The sequence below is a fragment of the Euprymna scolopes genome, chromosome 30, assembly GCF_053919585.1.
Source record: "Euprymna scolopes isolate OS-2025 chromosome 30, ASM5391958v1, whole genome shotgun sequence".
Lineage (NCBI taxonomy): Eukaryota > Metazoa > Mollusca > Cephalopoda > Sepiida > Sepiolidae > Euprymna > Euprymna scolopes.
In genome coordinates this window covers 31086342-31103103 of record NC_136511.1, presented here as the reverse complement: position 1 = coordinate 31103103, position 16762 = coordinate 31086342, and the positions used below count along the sequence as shown (strand labels likewise).

At 34.0% G+C, this 16762-nt stretch overlaps 1 protein-coding gene across 50 annotated transcripts in view; it reads left to right on the top strand.

The window, feature by feature from the left end:
* Positions 1-16762, top strand: part of LOC145254558 (uncharacterized) — a 170533-nt gene that overhangs the window by 149874 nt on the left and 3897 nt on the right. For all 50 annotated transcript variants that reach the window (XM_080113142.1, XM_080113141.1, XM_080113127.1 and 47 more), the window contains 6 exons: positions 125-160; positions 1874-1915; positions 5577-5618; positions 9309-9344; positions 11881-11916; positions 14712-14885. In XM_080113142.1, the coding sequence (XP_079969268.1) occupies positions 125-160; positions 1874-1915; positions 5577-5618; positions 9309-9344; positions 11881-11916; positions 14712-14872 (353 nt within the window). In that variant the 3' untranslated portion in view covers positions 14873-14885. The remainder of the gene's footprint in view (positions 1-124; positions 161-1873; positions 1916-5576; positions 5619-9308; positions 9345-11880; positions 11917-14711; positions 14886-16762) is intronic.

Here is a 16762-nt window from a genome sequence, read left to right as displayed (position 1 = left end):
CAGTTTTCATCAAACGGAAATGGAACTATGTCATCTTTTCTATGGCGACAATTTTATCGTTTCGACCTGTAATTTTATAATTTCTTACAAGAGAAAATACATTTTATTTTCTTCCGTCTTTTAGGTCATGAAAATATGCCCGGACATTTTACATCTCTGAGTAAGTATAATTCAAATGTTAATTGACAGAAATTCTTTTTACTGACGTAATGCGCATGACTTCTTAACTTGCATGCGTTCTCTCATCTCGTCCTGTTGGTTTCTCAAATCTGTCTTTCTTACCGGAGCAATTCTCCTTGTATGCAAATTAACGCTTTAAGCCAATATTTAGGTCCTGTAAGCTTAAAGGTCATATTTTGATTCAACATATTTTAATCGGGTCACATCGGAATCCATCCATAAGATAATCTCTTCTACTTTATTCAACTCCCTGATAGGGGCGCCTAAGGCGAGTCGTAATAAACTAACCCTTAAGATTTTCCTAATGATTTTCCCTCGCAACAAAATGAAGAGTATATGCCACACGTGGATTCCATAAAGAAAACTTATTTCCTAAAACTGCCTGCTTGTGGAACTCTATTCATCTGGTCTGCAGCAAATTTCAAGCCTGTAGATCAAAAATTATTAGATTATACATAGGTTAAGAGTTGTCCTCACCCCCCACACACACTCTTATAGATATACTAGCAGGCCGCCCGGCGTTGCCTGGTCGTCAAATACGAATAAATGTTAATATATATATTCATACAGTAACGAAGACATTTGCATGCCGGTATTATTTTTCTAAACCGTTTACTTCTTGTAAGTAAAAAAGCAAAGGAAAGAAAAAATGCTCTAGCTGAGATCGAAACTAAAACCTTAAGACAGTGAGTCAAGTACCATGAAAGTTAACCATAAGACCAGGTCGCTAAGATCCTTAAAAATTGTTTTAAAATCTTGTGAAACGGTAACAGGTAAAACTCCGATGATCACGAAGCATCATTTTTTGAATTTTGACTCCTTAGGAGCCTCTTTTTCCGGATAAAAACCGATTAAAAAGGTTTCCATGTGTCTGAATATCCTAGATACCAAATTTCAAGTCTGTAGATATAATTTTAATAAACCCATATTTTGATCTTTAAATTATATCAGTTTAAATCCACGCATATTTTGACTGTGGTAAATTTGCCCAGATATTTATCTGTTATCTTTTTTAATAAATCATGCAGCTTGCGGCCATTCATAAAAAGCAGGTGGTTGACGTTTTCGAGTCGTGTTGGCAACCTTGTTGTAGACACTGCGGCTTTTTTTTTTTATTACTTACACGACTTACTTTGATTTTTTTCTAATTTTCTGATCATTTTTTGAAAGCTGGGGATGGGATATTCTACCGGATGCCAGACATACACCTGCTATCTCGCATATTCCTCCCGAGAGATATTATAAAGATTCTAACCGTCCGTTTAGATGTAATTGTTTGAATCGCACTTATTTAACCAATTATATTTTCCAGGTAGATTTTGAAATTCTTTGAGTCCAGTTGCTCCTATAAGTTCTGGAATGCAACTCAACCTGAGATTACAGTTTCTTTTCATATCGTGCATAAGACCTTAATATTTCCTTATCCCCCCTAGCCCTGTTTACTGCATTATTATTATTGGGGACACAAACTTATTTTGCTTTTGATAGGAATGGGGTATTTTACCGGATGCCACACACTGCCCCTTTATTTTCTTCACTCGAATCGAGAGATCTTTTTAAGTGTGTAATCTCGTGTTTTCTAATTTGATTTCTATGTAAAGCAAAAAATAATTTACTTTGAACTTTTGCCGAATACCATTTGTGTATTTATGTTAACAAGTTATGTTAAATAGATGTTTGTTTTTCATTTTAGGTCAGGAAGATATGCCGATGCAGGGAAAATTTACATCACTTGGTAAGAACCACACACACACACACACACACACACACACACATATATATATATTTATATATATACTAGCAGATTAAAAACAATGTCATGAAAAATAGTTTTAAACTTTTATTCATATTTTTTATTTTTATTCATATACGCATTTTCATCATTTTATTTGTTTCATATATATACATGTATATATACATATATATTATGTATATATACATGTTTCATGTATATACATATATATACATGTATATATACATGTTTCATATATATACATATATACACACACACATATATATACATATATACATGCTTGTACATATACATGTGTATATGTGTATGTATGTATACATGCCGCATTCATGATTTAAGATTCCTAAAACAACTCTTTTATGGTAGGCAAAAAAAATCTCAGGAGAACACAGGAAACGGTTTAAGGAAAGTCTGGCAGCCTTCCTCGAACACTTCGGCTTGTATTCTAACTCGTGGGAAAAACTAACTGGTGTGCCACAAGCCACAAAGGGGCTGCAACTGTTGAACCCGCACGTATTCAAGAACGAAAGTGAACACGTACCATTAGAAAAAAAAAAAACAGTATTCAGCACCTTTACTGCAGACTGCAGGTTCAGTGCACACAGGAGATACTTTGGAGCTCAAATCGGTATAGCAAGCCATCTTCGAACCCACTAAACAATTGCATAATCATGGCAATCTTCGAAAACGATGAACGAACATCATCATATGTATTTATGTATGTATGAAGGTCGTTCGAAAAGGAAATTTTCTTTATTTTAACTCGAAAAGTTGAAGAGTTATGAGGATGAGTAAACACCAAAGATGAGGATGAGTAAACACCATTAGTTTCGATGCACATTTTCCAAAAATTCAATGGCATATGTCTGCTTCTGACACACGCCCATTACAGGGGTAGTTTTCTTAGGCTCCCACTGACAATATCTGCAAGAGAGAGATGAAGCATTCAGGTCATGATTGCATAAGTTCAGTGATCTTAACAATACAATTTGCAATTCGCTCTGATCCATTCGGGCGGAATACAAGTATATGAACATTACTTTTGAAATGCCCCTCATATGTATGTGTATATGTATATATATTTACATATGTATATACGTGTGTATATATGCATGTATATGATATACATGCATATACAAACGCATATATACATATGTAAAGGCCTTGGGGATTTGGAGGGGCTAAATGGTGGTGGTGATGGTGGGTAATGATGGATTTAGTCATTATTTTTTTTGGCATGGTAAAGAACATCATAGCTTGACTTCGCGGACGAAGATCTAGGAAGGGGTCTGTCCACGTTTTCTGCAGACACGCTCATGGCTGACGAGTCCAATGTAAGATAAGCAATCTCGCCCGCAACAGCTGCAGGTTAGGGTTTGGTCTGCGTTTGGGGCTGGGGCTTGTTGACGCTTCTTCCTCCTGCGTCTTCTGTCCTCCCGAGAAGTCCGCCGTGTATTCTCAAAGACGACTGCTTAATGAATGGGGTGCCACCAAACACCCTAGTTCACTGCAAAGGTTGACCACCGATGCTAGTTGATGTAACAAGCACCAAAGGATTTTTTGTATCGTTTTTTCTATTTTGTTTTTTTTGTGCTACTTTGTGGCGGTGGGATGTATACTTCGGCGCAGGTGGAGTGCAGTGAGCGCAATACTGGCTCCACCCTTTACACTCCATACTGTCATAGCCTAGCAAGCTGGGACGGTAACAGTGAGGTCCTCGGATATATGTATGTATATATATATATGCATATGCATTTACACACACATGTATATGTGTGTATGTGTATATAAGTGTCATCAGTCAACGGAAAATAATAAACGCACAGTTGGGTGGAATTATATAACTAAAAACGAAAAAATAAACAAATAAATGTATAACTTACAATTTCGTGCTGAGTTTATTAGACGATTCGAGAAGTATAATGAATCATAATGTTTTCACTCAAGAATAAGGGTTTGTGTACGGTAGTCTATGAGACACTATCGTAGTAACCGTTAGTAGTGGACAGCTCATCGAGAACTTGTTCACGTTGAACTGGAAGATGACTATATTGTAGTCAGCTAGAAAGCAGGAAAACGGAAGAGAGTTTTACAGGCGTGCAGTTCTAAGAAAGAAGCGTTTAGGTTTAGGCAGAGATAAAGATTTAGGGAAACTGTTGATAGTGGTTTCAGATAGACGAGTGTTTTGCTCTTCGGATTCCTTACTTCTCCCTCACCTCTCACCATGTCTCATATACTCCCTGCCTTTCTTGAATCTATGCTACTCAAAAACTGATGCTCGATTCAGGCAAGATGGCCCAAAAGCAGTCTGGAGCATCCCATACGTTTCTTTGGCATTTTTCCAAGTATATAACAAAATTTTGTTTCATATCGTTCTTCTAAAATATCCTCGCATCCAAATTGAATTTTTGAAATTCACCAGCTTTGTAAATTACATTGCCGTAGTATCATTTGCATCTGACATTATAAAAAATGGTCAGTCATCTCATTAAATGTGTTGCAATAATATATTAAATTTTCAAGAGTCTACGGCAATTTTGAAATGCCTGTACAAAAACAACTGGAAAAGTATTGATGACATCTCGTATATATACATATATATATATATATATATATATATATATACATACACGCACACACACACATATATGTATATATATATGTATATATGAATGTATATTTACAAAGTGTGATACAAATATTAATCTCTATATTTATATTTACATCCTATAAATCATATTCCGATAAAAATGTTCAATATTTGAGACAGAGCATCCATACACAAGTGAAATCTAAGTAATGCAAATTATTATTTACTAAGTTTATGTTATTTCTGGATTCCGTGGAGTTTTAAGAAGTAGACCATTTTTCTGCAGAGGAAAATATCTAACTATAAAAAGTATTGAATTGCCAATTTAGCATAAGAAAATGAAAACTTTGAAAATTTAATGTTCGATAATGTGATTTAGATCACACACACACACACACACACACACACACACACACACACACACACATATATATATATATATACATATATTAAAAGATTTAGAAGGCTGTCACAATGCGAGGAATAAAATATAGTCGGTGTTGGCGAGAGAAGACGAGAACAAGTGGAGATTTACAAATAATTAAGCACATACATATATTTTATATATACATATATTTATTCAGTTGTATTAGGTAAAATGTCTTACTCGTTACGTCTGAGACACTATCCATTATAAATTTCGGAAAAAATTCCCTTTTCAAATGGTGAACGTAACAGATCGATTCAAAGCATGCTCTGAATAAATATATGTATATATAAACATATGTGTGTGTATTATTGATTTGTAAATCGCCACATGTTATCGTCTACTTTTACCAACAACGACTATATTTCATTCCTCGCATTGTGACAACCTTCTAAATCTGTACTACATACCTATCCCACAGAATGCTTCAAGCAAACTACACATTAATCATATATATATATATATATATATATATATATATATATATATATATATATATATATATATATATCATAAACGGATTAATGGTTATACAAAAACGTTTTCCGTTCTTTCTTATCAATATTTTTCATTTTTATATACTTAACATAGTTAATTGGCTGATGATACAAATATTTTCAATTTAGGTCAAAACGATATGCCGGTTCAAGGAAAATTTACAGCAGCAGGTAAGAAAACTTTTTTATGAAATATAGATATATATATAAATAGTAGTTATAAATATATATATATATATATATATATATATATCTTTTAGACGTAATCCACTACACTAGTTTACTCTAATTAGTTCTTCTCTCATAAAATGTATATACATGTATATATGACATCTAATTTACATAAGGAAAACACGCTGCTCTCCCCTATCATTATATATAGCCCCAATCCTCCGACTCTCTCGTCAATGACCATCCCTCTTGAAGAAGCCCGCATAAATCGGGCGAAACGTTGAGTATCCAGGTCCTTCCACCTCCATTTTATTTCATATATATATATATATATATATATATATATATATATATATATATATATATATATATATATATTACTTGGATTTTAATTTCAATTAAGGCCAGTAGCAGCAAATTTATAGTTTACTATAAGATTCATTTGCTAATATCTTATCGCTGATAAGAAGAACGCATTTCTTTTAAACTCCGCGTATTAAGAAAATTTCAATATATAATATTTGAGTATCCTGACGAACAATAAGTTAATGTAAAATATATTTTACAGCCTTAAAAGTGCATATATATATATATATATATATATATATATATATATATATATATATATATATATATATTATTCAAGGTTAGTTTTCACTTTTTTTGTAAATGAAAAAATGTACAGTTTAAGTTTTAAGTATAATAGCAAAATGCATAGATTGCAGATTTAGAACTTTAAAAAGCTGACTTACAGTTTGAACAATACAAAAATATATAACTAAAGAAATATAAAGCGGTTACCTTGCTTCAAATCGTGGAACAAATCATCTGTTGATTAAGGAAATGTTTTCATAGATTTAAAAACAGCAGAATTATAAGTTAGGTTTCCATCGTATTACATCTCAAACTACTACCTCATTACAAATATGTTGACATAATATTATTATTCCAGTCTATATTATCACCCTTAACCACAATGTGTGATATTCCGACACGAGATAAATATTATTAAAAGACGAAAACAGAAATGCCCAGATTAGCTTGCCTTCTAGTAAGGGATATATATATATAAATATATATATATATATATATATATATATATATATATATATATATATACTCTTTATTTATTTTTACATAAGCAGTAATATGTTGCTGCACAGTCATACGCATGTTTTCGTCAGCTAATTACGAGTTACTAGAAACCTTGTTAAGAGATACAGCTTATGCGACATCAAAGTTTGCAATGAACATATCACGTCTTCCTTATCACAGGAAATTAATATTAGAAGGTTCCGTCAAACGTTGTGAAAAATAAGATTTGGTTTGATGTAAATAAATACGGATGCGGATTTTAGTGTGTTGAGATATAGGAATGAATGGGAAAGGATGTGGGTTAAAGATCGATAACTATTCTGGAATATGATTTTCAAAATGTGAGAGATTATATATAATAAATTCCACAGCTAAACAACATCGCAGCCTACTAGAGACATACAGTCAACGAACCGGTCTCAGGTCTTGGACTTCCGGTTCGTTGACTGTATGGCTCTTGTGGGCTGCGATGTTGTTTGCTGTGGAATTTATTATATATATCTTCTTGCGTATGGGTGTGTGTATTTGGACGGGTTGAGCGTACGTTTGAAAAAGAAAAGACAATTTTTGTTGTTTTGTTATTGAATAAAGGGCAACATAAAGAAAAGTTTAAAAAAACAATACAAACTTGAACTATTTTTGATAGAAAAAAAATATTCAGTAAATTTATAGTATATTTTATTTTTTATTTATTAATTTTTTTTTTCATTTTTTCCATTGATTTATTATTGATAAACCCCTATACTTTCATACAAAAATAAAATCGGCTAAGATTTTTATTTTACGAGATTTTCAAATGCGTGTTCACATACTTCTCTATACTAAAATCAAATCCTCATCATTAAACTTCTGTCAATTTTAGGTATCCACAACTATTGAGTACATAATATTAAAAAAACTACATTTTGATTTTTTTGCGTTTGTATTCCATTTGTAAAAATTGAGCCACAGCAACGCGTGTCCGGGTACAGCTATTTAAAATAAAGGTAAATAAAGTAAATAAAATAAAGGTTATATTATACAATGAGGTATGTATTTTAGAGATTATCATGTTCAAACCTATTAAACACACGTTTGTTTACAAAGGGAGGGTTGTTTTAAATGAACGTACACAGTCTCCAAAATCTTCAGATGATATTGCGAGTAAGCATGATTACGAATGGAAAATGACGCAATTCGTTGAGCACGTCGGGTATTTAAGCAAATAATCTGTTATAGAAGTCCCATTAACATATATATATATATATATATATATATATATATATATATATATATATAGAGAGAGAGAGAGAGAGAGAGAGAGAGAGAGAGAGAGAGAGATTAATGAAGGTTTCAAGTATTTCAATATCCTTTCGCCTAGGCTACTGATATATTTGAATTCTGTTTAATGAACTCTAACTTTCCATTCCTTTTTTTGTTTACATAAAAGTCATCATTTATCAAGGCCCGGAAGCCACTCAAGAATAGAGGTTAATGAGTGTACAGTAATCAATGGGACAATATCGTAGTAATCGTTAGTAGTGGAAATTTGGTAAATTGAATTACTTAAGGTGAACGGCTCATCAAGAACTTGTTTACATTGAACGTAAAGACGACCAAATTGTAGTCAGCTGGAAAGTAGAAAAACGGAAAAGAGTTCCATAGGTGTGCAGTTCTAAGAAAGAAACTTTGTTCATGGAATCTACGTTTAGGTTTAGGCACAGATCAAGAGTGGCGGAAATTATTAATAGTGCATTTAGCTAGACAACTGTTTTTTTTGTGAAAGTTTGGCGAGGTGGGACCATAGATCGGAGCTTAGAGGAGTACTTGCCATGAAAACAACGATAAAGCAGAGACAGATTCACAACGTCTCTTCTGCGAGGAAAGAGGTTGGAGAGAAGGGAAAGAGTCATCCACCACTATACTACGAACTATGAACTACTGTGAACTTTGTCAAGGCAGGATAATACATTTTTAACATCTCCTGCTCAGATGTTGGACTACCTGGCTGTAATATAGGTAGAGACTTGTATAGTAGTGAGATACCTACTGGAGCGATAGAAGGATCCTATCATTTTTCCAGCGACTTATGTAATGGATTTTATGTACGTGTTCCATTTTAGATCAGGAGTAAAGGTTGGACCTAGAACTTGTCAAAACATGGAGCCTCCTCAGGACGAGAGCCATCCATTTCTAATGATGTCAAACAGAGATCAGAGCGTTGATGATGCAAAGAGAGAGGCTTGGTTTTAGATGCATTACAATTGACCACCTGTTTCTCTTATTGTACCACGTGATCAAGATCAGAGAAGAGAGAATCAGAGAGAGTCATTTACAGCTTTTGAAGTGTTGCCATAGATGGCAACGTCGTCAGCATAAATGCCTACGAATGATCTTAGGATGTGATTTGGGAGATCATTGCTGTAGATCGGCACGTTTCAAATTATTATGTCGTATGTCATTTATACAATTCGCATATATTGAAGTACATTTGCCTTTCGTATACATGTTTGTACCGGACGTTTGCACATGCATTTGTTCATGCATTTTAATTGAAGTGCATTTTTGTATTCGCATTTGACTGAATAGACACATTTTCTTGATTTTTCTTTTTAGCTCACGATGATATCTCAAACGATGCGACTGCAAAATGTAAGAACATATCTTATTTATATTAAAATTGAGAATATTTTACTAATGTGTACGTACTAGCAGGGCCTGTTTTCCGGCGTTGTCCGAGAAATTGTAAAGAAATACTAACTACAAAAACATTATCTTACTTGTATACAGGGTGTAAACGATAAATTGATAGTAATTCCAATCCGTAACTTACGCTTTTTGAAGCGGTATTATTAATCTGAAATGCTACATGCTGTACACTTTATAGTTTGTTGTTCCAGATTAGACAAAAAAATGTCAGCGTAGAATTGAAACCTGGAATGGTTATTGCTGAATTATTCCGCGCCGAACATAAGACGTCTGACATTATCAGAGACACTGGCTCTAATATAGGTAGAGAATTGGACTGTCCTGTTTCTCTTCCTTCCAATCCTAGGACTGTTTATCGTGTTGTAGTGAACTTAAGGGAAAGTCAAAACACCCAAACGAAGGTTCACAGTCCGGAAAGTGATAAAATCCGCTCCAGAAGGTTTCTTAGTGGCTTGAAACGGCACATTGCAGCAAATCCATCACGGTCAATGGTTGAACTGGCGTAAAAGCGGAATGTGACCAAAATGACCATTTCTAATGCAGTACGGAAAGATATTAGCATAAAGTCATATTACAGACGACGTCGTCACATTCTTACAGAGAAAACTAAGATCATTCGTAAAGCGAGAAGTCCGTTGCCATCACCTGAAACACCTTAGTGGTACTGTACATATTTTTGTAGACGATAAAGTTCGTGGTAGATTAAGTCTTCAATCGCAGAAACTCGAGTTATTGCCAATGATCTTCTGGTGCTCATCCAGTCATGCAGTAAACACCAGTAAATAATCTGCTTTCTGTCATGATATAACACGATCAGTCGGTCACTGGCGTGTGACCGACCCACGTGTTACACTAAATGCCTTACAAACGGCCCCATGATGATGTGACGATGGGCCAGTCATTAGGGTCTGAGCATCAAGAGCAAAAGCCAACTTGAGATGTTGGATGTGGGTGTGTGGCTCCTTCATTCTTTCAAGATCACTCTGGTGGCATTTTGGTTGGAACCTTCTTCGTCTTCAGGCCCGCTTCGTTCTTTAATGCAGACATTTAAGGCAGGCACAAAAACGACGCGCGACACAATGGTAATATTTGAGAAATATAATTAACTATTTATTTTTTTACAAGAAAATATTACAATATTTTTACAAAAGAAAATTACAAGTGATAATTAACTTTCATAATTAAAACTAACTAACCTTAACTAGTTTTGAGGAGGGGTTACCCCCTTCTCTCACTTACGGAGAAACAAAAATATACGTCTTACCCCATGTTGTCCGGACGAAAAAAAGATGGGAAAAGAAAGCGAATTGTGGGATGGCATTCTGTGTATCCCTCCGCTTACAGCCAAATCACCTCCTGGCCATGCTGAAGGGAATGTTAACAACCACCACAACCGGGGCACTAAGGTATAGTTCCCCAACGGCGATGGGAAAAACATGCCACCTCATTTCATTGAAGTTGACCTGGAGATCAAGACAGCGGAATATCTTAAGATTCCGGGGGAAGTTCTCTTACCCTAAAGTAAGAAAACTAGATGTCAAGAAAATGATTTTCATCCAGTACTCTGCACCTGCTCACGGGTAAAAATCATTGCACATTGAAGAGCAGGTTGCCGCGTTTTATACCCTAAAATACCTGGTCCTCTAGCTCGCTAAATTTGAACCCCTGAGACAATTAGTTATGGGTTGATGTTGAGAAAGTCTATAATGCCCGCCTCAATAACAGTGTGGCCTTAAGACCTCCAATGCGAACCTTTAATCATTGGTAATGGACGTAAAATAAACAAGATTCTCAAAATTAAAATTTCTTCAATGAATTCTGCGACAATCTATTGTGAAGTAGTGCATATGCTCCAAATTTTTGCACTCAGACTCTACTGATATTTTATTCATAACGAGAGGAGCAGAGATAGGAAAGGTGTCATATGAATTACTAAAAGAAAAAAAAATGATTTTGTTTATTGTTCAAAATGTCTTATACTGCCATTTCCTTTGTACACGTTTCAGGATAATCGTCAATCAAGACTTTTTCAGTAATTTCATGATGTAAACATTATTTGCATCTTTCGAACTATTATCCCCAGTTATATATATATATATATATATATATATATATATATATTTATTTTCTTTATGCAAATATAGTCATATCTTGTTGTGCCGATCGTTTCGATCAGTATTGATCTCACCAGACAAGAAAAAAATTTGAAAATTACGAGATTAATAATGATCGAAACGGTCTGAACATCATGGCAAGATATGACTTTATTTGCATAAAGAAAATAAAAAAATATAATTTGCTCTTTTTGATTGAGCACTATATACGACCCTTGTTAGGATTCAATGATTCTTTACTTTTGAATATTTTCAACCTGTCATATATATATATATATATATATATATATATATATATATATATATATATATATATATATATTATTATTATTATTATTATTATTATTATATTTTTTTAATTTCAGCAACAGGGGCGAGTGAGGGTGAATTCACAGGGGGTGGTAAGTATTAGATTGAAACATTTGCATTTTGTAATGTTTATATACTAACAGGAAGAGCCGATGTTGCCCGGGATTGAATGCTGATCGACGAATATTTCACATTTCCATATTATTGTCATTGGAGTCGGTAAAATCGTCCATTTTCAATCAAATCGATTAATTGCCTTCTCTAGTTGGGGACTCATCGCAGTGTTCCGGGAAGAAACTTCTCCTGTCTCCTAGCAGTAACTTAATCTACAACGGTGAATCTATTTTGCCCTTAACTCATCAGAAGAAATAGCAACAATCAATCCATCAAAAGGAAATAAAGTGCGTTTTGACATGATTAAAAATCCGAAAATTGGAAGAGAAGCTGTAAATACCTTTAATATGTTTACATTGCGCCATTTTGAATCACTGATTGATATAATAATTAAGATTGATTTTGTGCTACGAAAACAGGTGCTGTCAAGAATTGTAAATGCCAACTAAATTAAAGGAGTAAATTGTAAGATGATCAACATCATGAAATTTGGAATATAATCTTTTGTCATTCATTCATTATATGCTTGCAATTACATTGAGCTTCTTAAATATGGATCGGTATATATTATAAGGAAATAAAATATATTTCCACAGATATATATATATATATATATATATATATTCCTATTATCGATTTGTAGTAATGTAATTAAACCAAGATAGATCAAACACATCTCGAGTACTGTATTAGGAAGAATACACTGGTGGTAAGCATCGATTTGTGGGTTTTAGAATAATGGGGGGGGGCAGGAGAGGTTAAAATCCATGTTTGACATTCATCAATAATAAAGCCGACAAGGTTTTTTCTTTTTAGAAATTTAAAAATAACGTTAAAATAATGATATAGGATTGACGAAAGCGTACAGGATTGCCACTACTTCACAGACGACGCCGGGATGCAAGCCAGTAATAATATCGTATGAATCCAAAGATTCTATTGCTCGTATAGGTTTCCTTGGTGTTTTTCTAATCAGAATGCTTTCTAGAAAGACGTCAAGTACTTACGGGATGGACCACGTGAAGGTTGCTAACATCCTAAGTGAAAGTAATTATCATGGAATGAACTAGATTCGAACTAGGAACACTTGAGTCGTTAATCTGTGTCGTTTACCACTTGATCACTGTCACAATAAAAATTTTAATAAATATAGTATCGATAGGTGTACATTTATCCCTATATATATATATATATAAATCAACTCATTTTCCCCTCTGATTTTAACCTTAATAGGATTAAAAATCAAGACATTTCATGCAAATGTAATATAAACAAACTGCAGCACAATATCTGAGGTGTGTTATAAGCCTATTACCTCTCCACTTCCTCGATAATCGTATATTCCTATATTTTTTCTGCTGAGAGTTCACTGCCAAAATCGGTTAAAATCAATGGAGGAAGTAAAATATTTTCTCTCTAATAAATTCCTCCTTCCCCCGCCACCACTTTACACCGTTGCGGGATCGTTCACAAAGGACAGTTACGAAAGAACACCGGTTTGGGTTTTCTTTACTTCGTAGTTCCTTAAAACCCCTGGAATGGACTTAACTGAATCGAAGGGTTATTTATACCATTTTTTTTTTCGCTGTGTTTTTTTGGTTTTAGTTTTTCCGAACACGTTCATCATTTTTTCCCCTGATTTTTCCTTTTTGTTTTTCTGATTTTTTTTTTTTTGAGTTTCCCGTTTGTTCGCTATTTTTTGGGGGGGGAGGTCGCCGATTTTGTAGAGAAGTTTACCATCGTTTTTTTTTACTTTAACAGAGTTATTACTACGCTTATTCTTTACTTTAAACCCCCCCCCCCTTACACACACCTCCAAACAACCGGGAAACGCCGAGTACCCCCGCTAGTTAATAAATAAATGAACACCGAATTAAAAAATACTTCGCACTTTATTTGCGATATTTTAAGATGAAATGCCAACTTTAATCTTCTATCTATCTATCTATCTACTATTATATAAAGGTCACTTTGTGTGTGTGGGGGGTGTTGATTGCTTTCTCATAAGTACCGAAACGGCTGATTCTATCTTTTGATATTTTCACACCAAGCTAATTTATATCTGGCAGTGTTCTTAGATATGTTTTGTACAGAAAGTCATCCGATAAGAATTGAAAATCGAAACAATCTGATCTTAAAAATAATCTTTCTCTCTTACAGATAAAAAGAATAGTTTTTACAGGGGAATATTTTATGTTACACCGACCAAGGGAGATAATAATTCTCAGCAAACCATTTTTTCTTAAACAAACAGATTTATTATAATCTGGAAATATACCACAGTGGTAAAGCATTCGGCTACAAATAAAATGATCCTCTGTCCAAGCCTGGGTGTACCTCACCCTTTTATTTTAATTTTTCTTATTAATAAGTTCAATTTAAGATAAAAAACATAAGTACCATTTAAAATCATCGCAAATCATTTCTTCGTTTGAATGTTTTAAAACTAAACATTAATCAGAAGTGAATTTTCCATGGCATTCATCGTCAAGCCCAAATATCAGCTGACGTAATAGTGTAAACAAACACAGACGGAATTCCTGAACTACATTATGAATATTATTTCTATTTCTTTTTTCGTTTTTTTATCCGAATTAGTTCTCCGGGCAAATGATTCCTCGTAATATATAATATTCAATATAGGATTGATACATTTTGCATTAATTAAAATATCATGTTTACGCGTTTGTGTACAGCCGGGCAACGCTAGGTTGCCAGCTAGCGTTAAATGTTTTCAATTTTCATTAATTGGTCCGTGTTTTATATCTTTTAGCAAGAAACTCGAGACGTCACCGCCAGGTTGTTCAACAGATCGTCTCACGAGGTAGCCCCTATAGACAAAGGTCTTATCGAGGACGAAAACGAGGATTCAGACGTGGACGATACTATAAGAACTACAGGAATTACCCCAGAAGTTACCGTGGTCGAAAATAATTTAATAACAAAGGTATCTTTCTCTTACTCTCTCTATATATCTAATAATAGATACTCAGAATTTAGTAAATGATTTTCGAAACAGATAAAAACTATTTGTAACGCTAAGCCTTTCTCTTCTTAGTAAATCCAATATTTTTCGCAATCTACTTAAACGATATTTTGTTTCTCAATATACCAATTACTTTCGTTAGTTCATATACTGGATTTGTGTCCAAGTTGGCTATTGGACTTTCTTCATAAGTTCGAGATTTTAGCTCGTATACAAATAAAAAAAAAGTTATATAAAAATCGAAGTTTATTTATTTTTGCGGACTGTTACCTTCATCTTCATAGTTGTTATTGTTATATCTCTACGTTTCGACCAACTATTCCCCCGACCTTCTTCATGTGATTTTTCACCGCGACGGGATAGGAATGCCGAGTCTCTTAACTGTAACCTCAGTAATTACTGCCTTCCATAGTTGTTGTTGTCTCCCCATGTTTTTGGCCAACTAATTCTCTGGCCTGCTTTGGGTAGGATTGAAACCTCCATTTTCAGACAATGCTCACCCTAGAACCGTAGAAATTTAACATCTCTATCAACTGCGCCACGGGCCCCGAAAAACGATCAAGGTTAGATTTTTTGGTCTCATAAATCCAAGTTTTTGTCGGGTCTGTACCGTAGTGAAACAACAACAATGACATAAAGATGAGGATAACAGTTCGCAAATAAATAAATACACAAATTATTCATCCCAAAGGATTCAAATAAAAAAATAATATATGAAATCGTTGTGTCTGTTTTGTCATTGGACAACCATAATGATTCAATAGTTTAATGCTGAAGCCTATAATTTCTTGAGTTGATCTACATTCAGGGACAACGCCGGAATACGGGTAAGCTAGTAGAAATAAAACGAAATAGATGTTACAGGGTGTGCTTTTTTGATTTATTAAATTTATACAATTGTTTTTGCCCATTTTTAAAACTCATTTATTTTCTTGATAATAAACTAAAAATGTTTTCTAATCTTCCTTAAAGACATTTTATCTCCCATCAAAAATTCCTAAACCGCAAAAACCGTTAACATAAAATTTGCCCTCTTCATTTTATATATCCTCCCTTTTGTTCAAAGCAAATTATTATCGTTTTTTTTTATAATTAGGTGTTTTAATTTCCCCAAAACGTCCCCTAAACGTCCCGCAATATCAACCAAATTCGAACCCCAGTCCCATCGCCGCAATGTTGCATCGTTGTGCCTGTTTGACAACTATTTTCATAGAATATACTCTGTCCAACTGGTAGCATTTGTGATCCTTTACCGAAAATACCCCCGACTAACCCGACAAACAGCAAAATCCTGCCCCTTTAGTGTAGACGTCCTTCAATGACGGGAAGCCTTCTACTCTAAGAGCTTGTTCTCTCCTGGTTTCCTGCTTCCTTGACCGCACTGACGGGTAGAAGTTCAAGTGTAATGTAAACAGGCATCTAATTGTCCAACAGCCGACAGAGTTTCCCTTTATATATGGTCCCAAATGCGTGCACGTGACATTATTTTCAGAGATGGACAACAGTAAAAAGGAATCGAATTCGTTTCCATTCGTTAAATCTTTTGGCAGCTTAACAGTAACTTTTGAAATTAAAATTTACTTGGTTCATTTTTTAAATTGAAATTAAATATCAATTAATAGAATTTTACTTGGTTAACAAAAAAAAAAAAAGAATATTTTTTTAAAACCTGTAATTATATTTGCGTGCAATCATTTATATTGACTTGAAACCGTCAAAATTAAATTCAAAACGTTATTTATGACCTTTTGGTACAAGAGATACAGTTCACTGATTGCGGCCAACGGCCATGCATTTGAAATAGCAGCGTCTAAGATAATTCAATACCACCACACCTT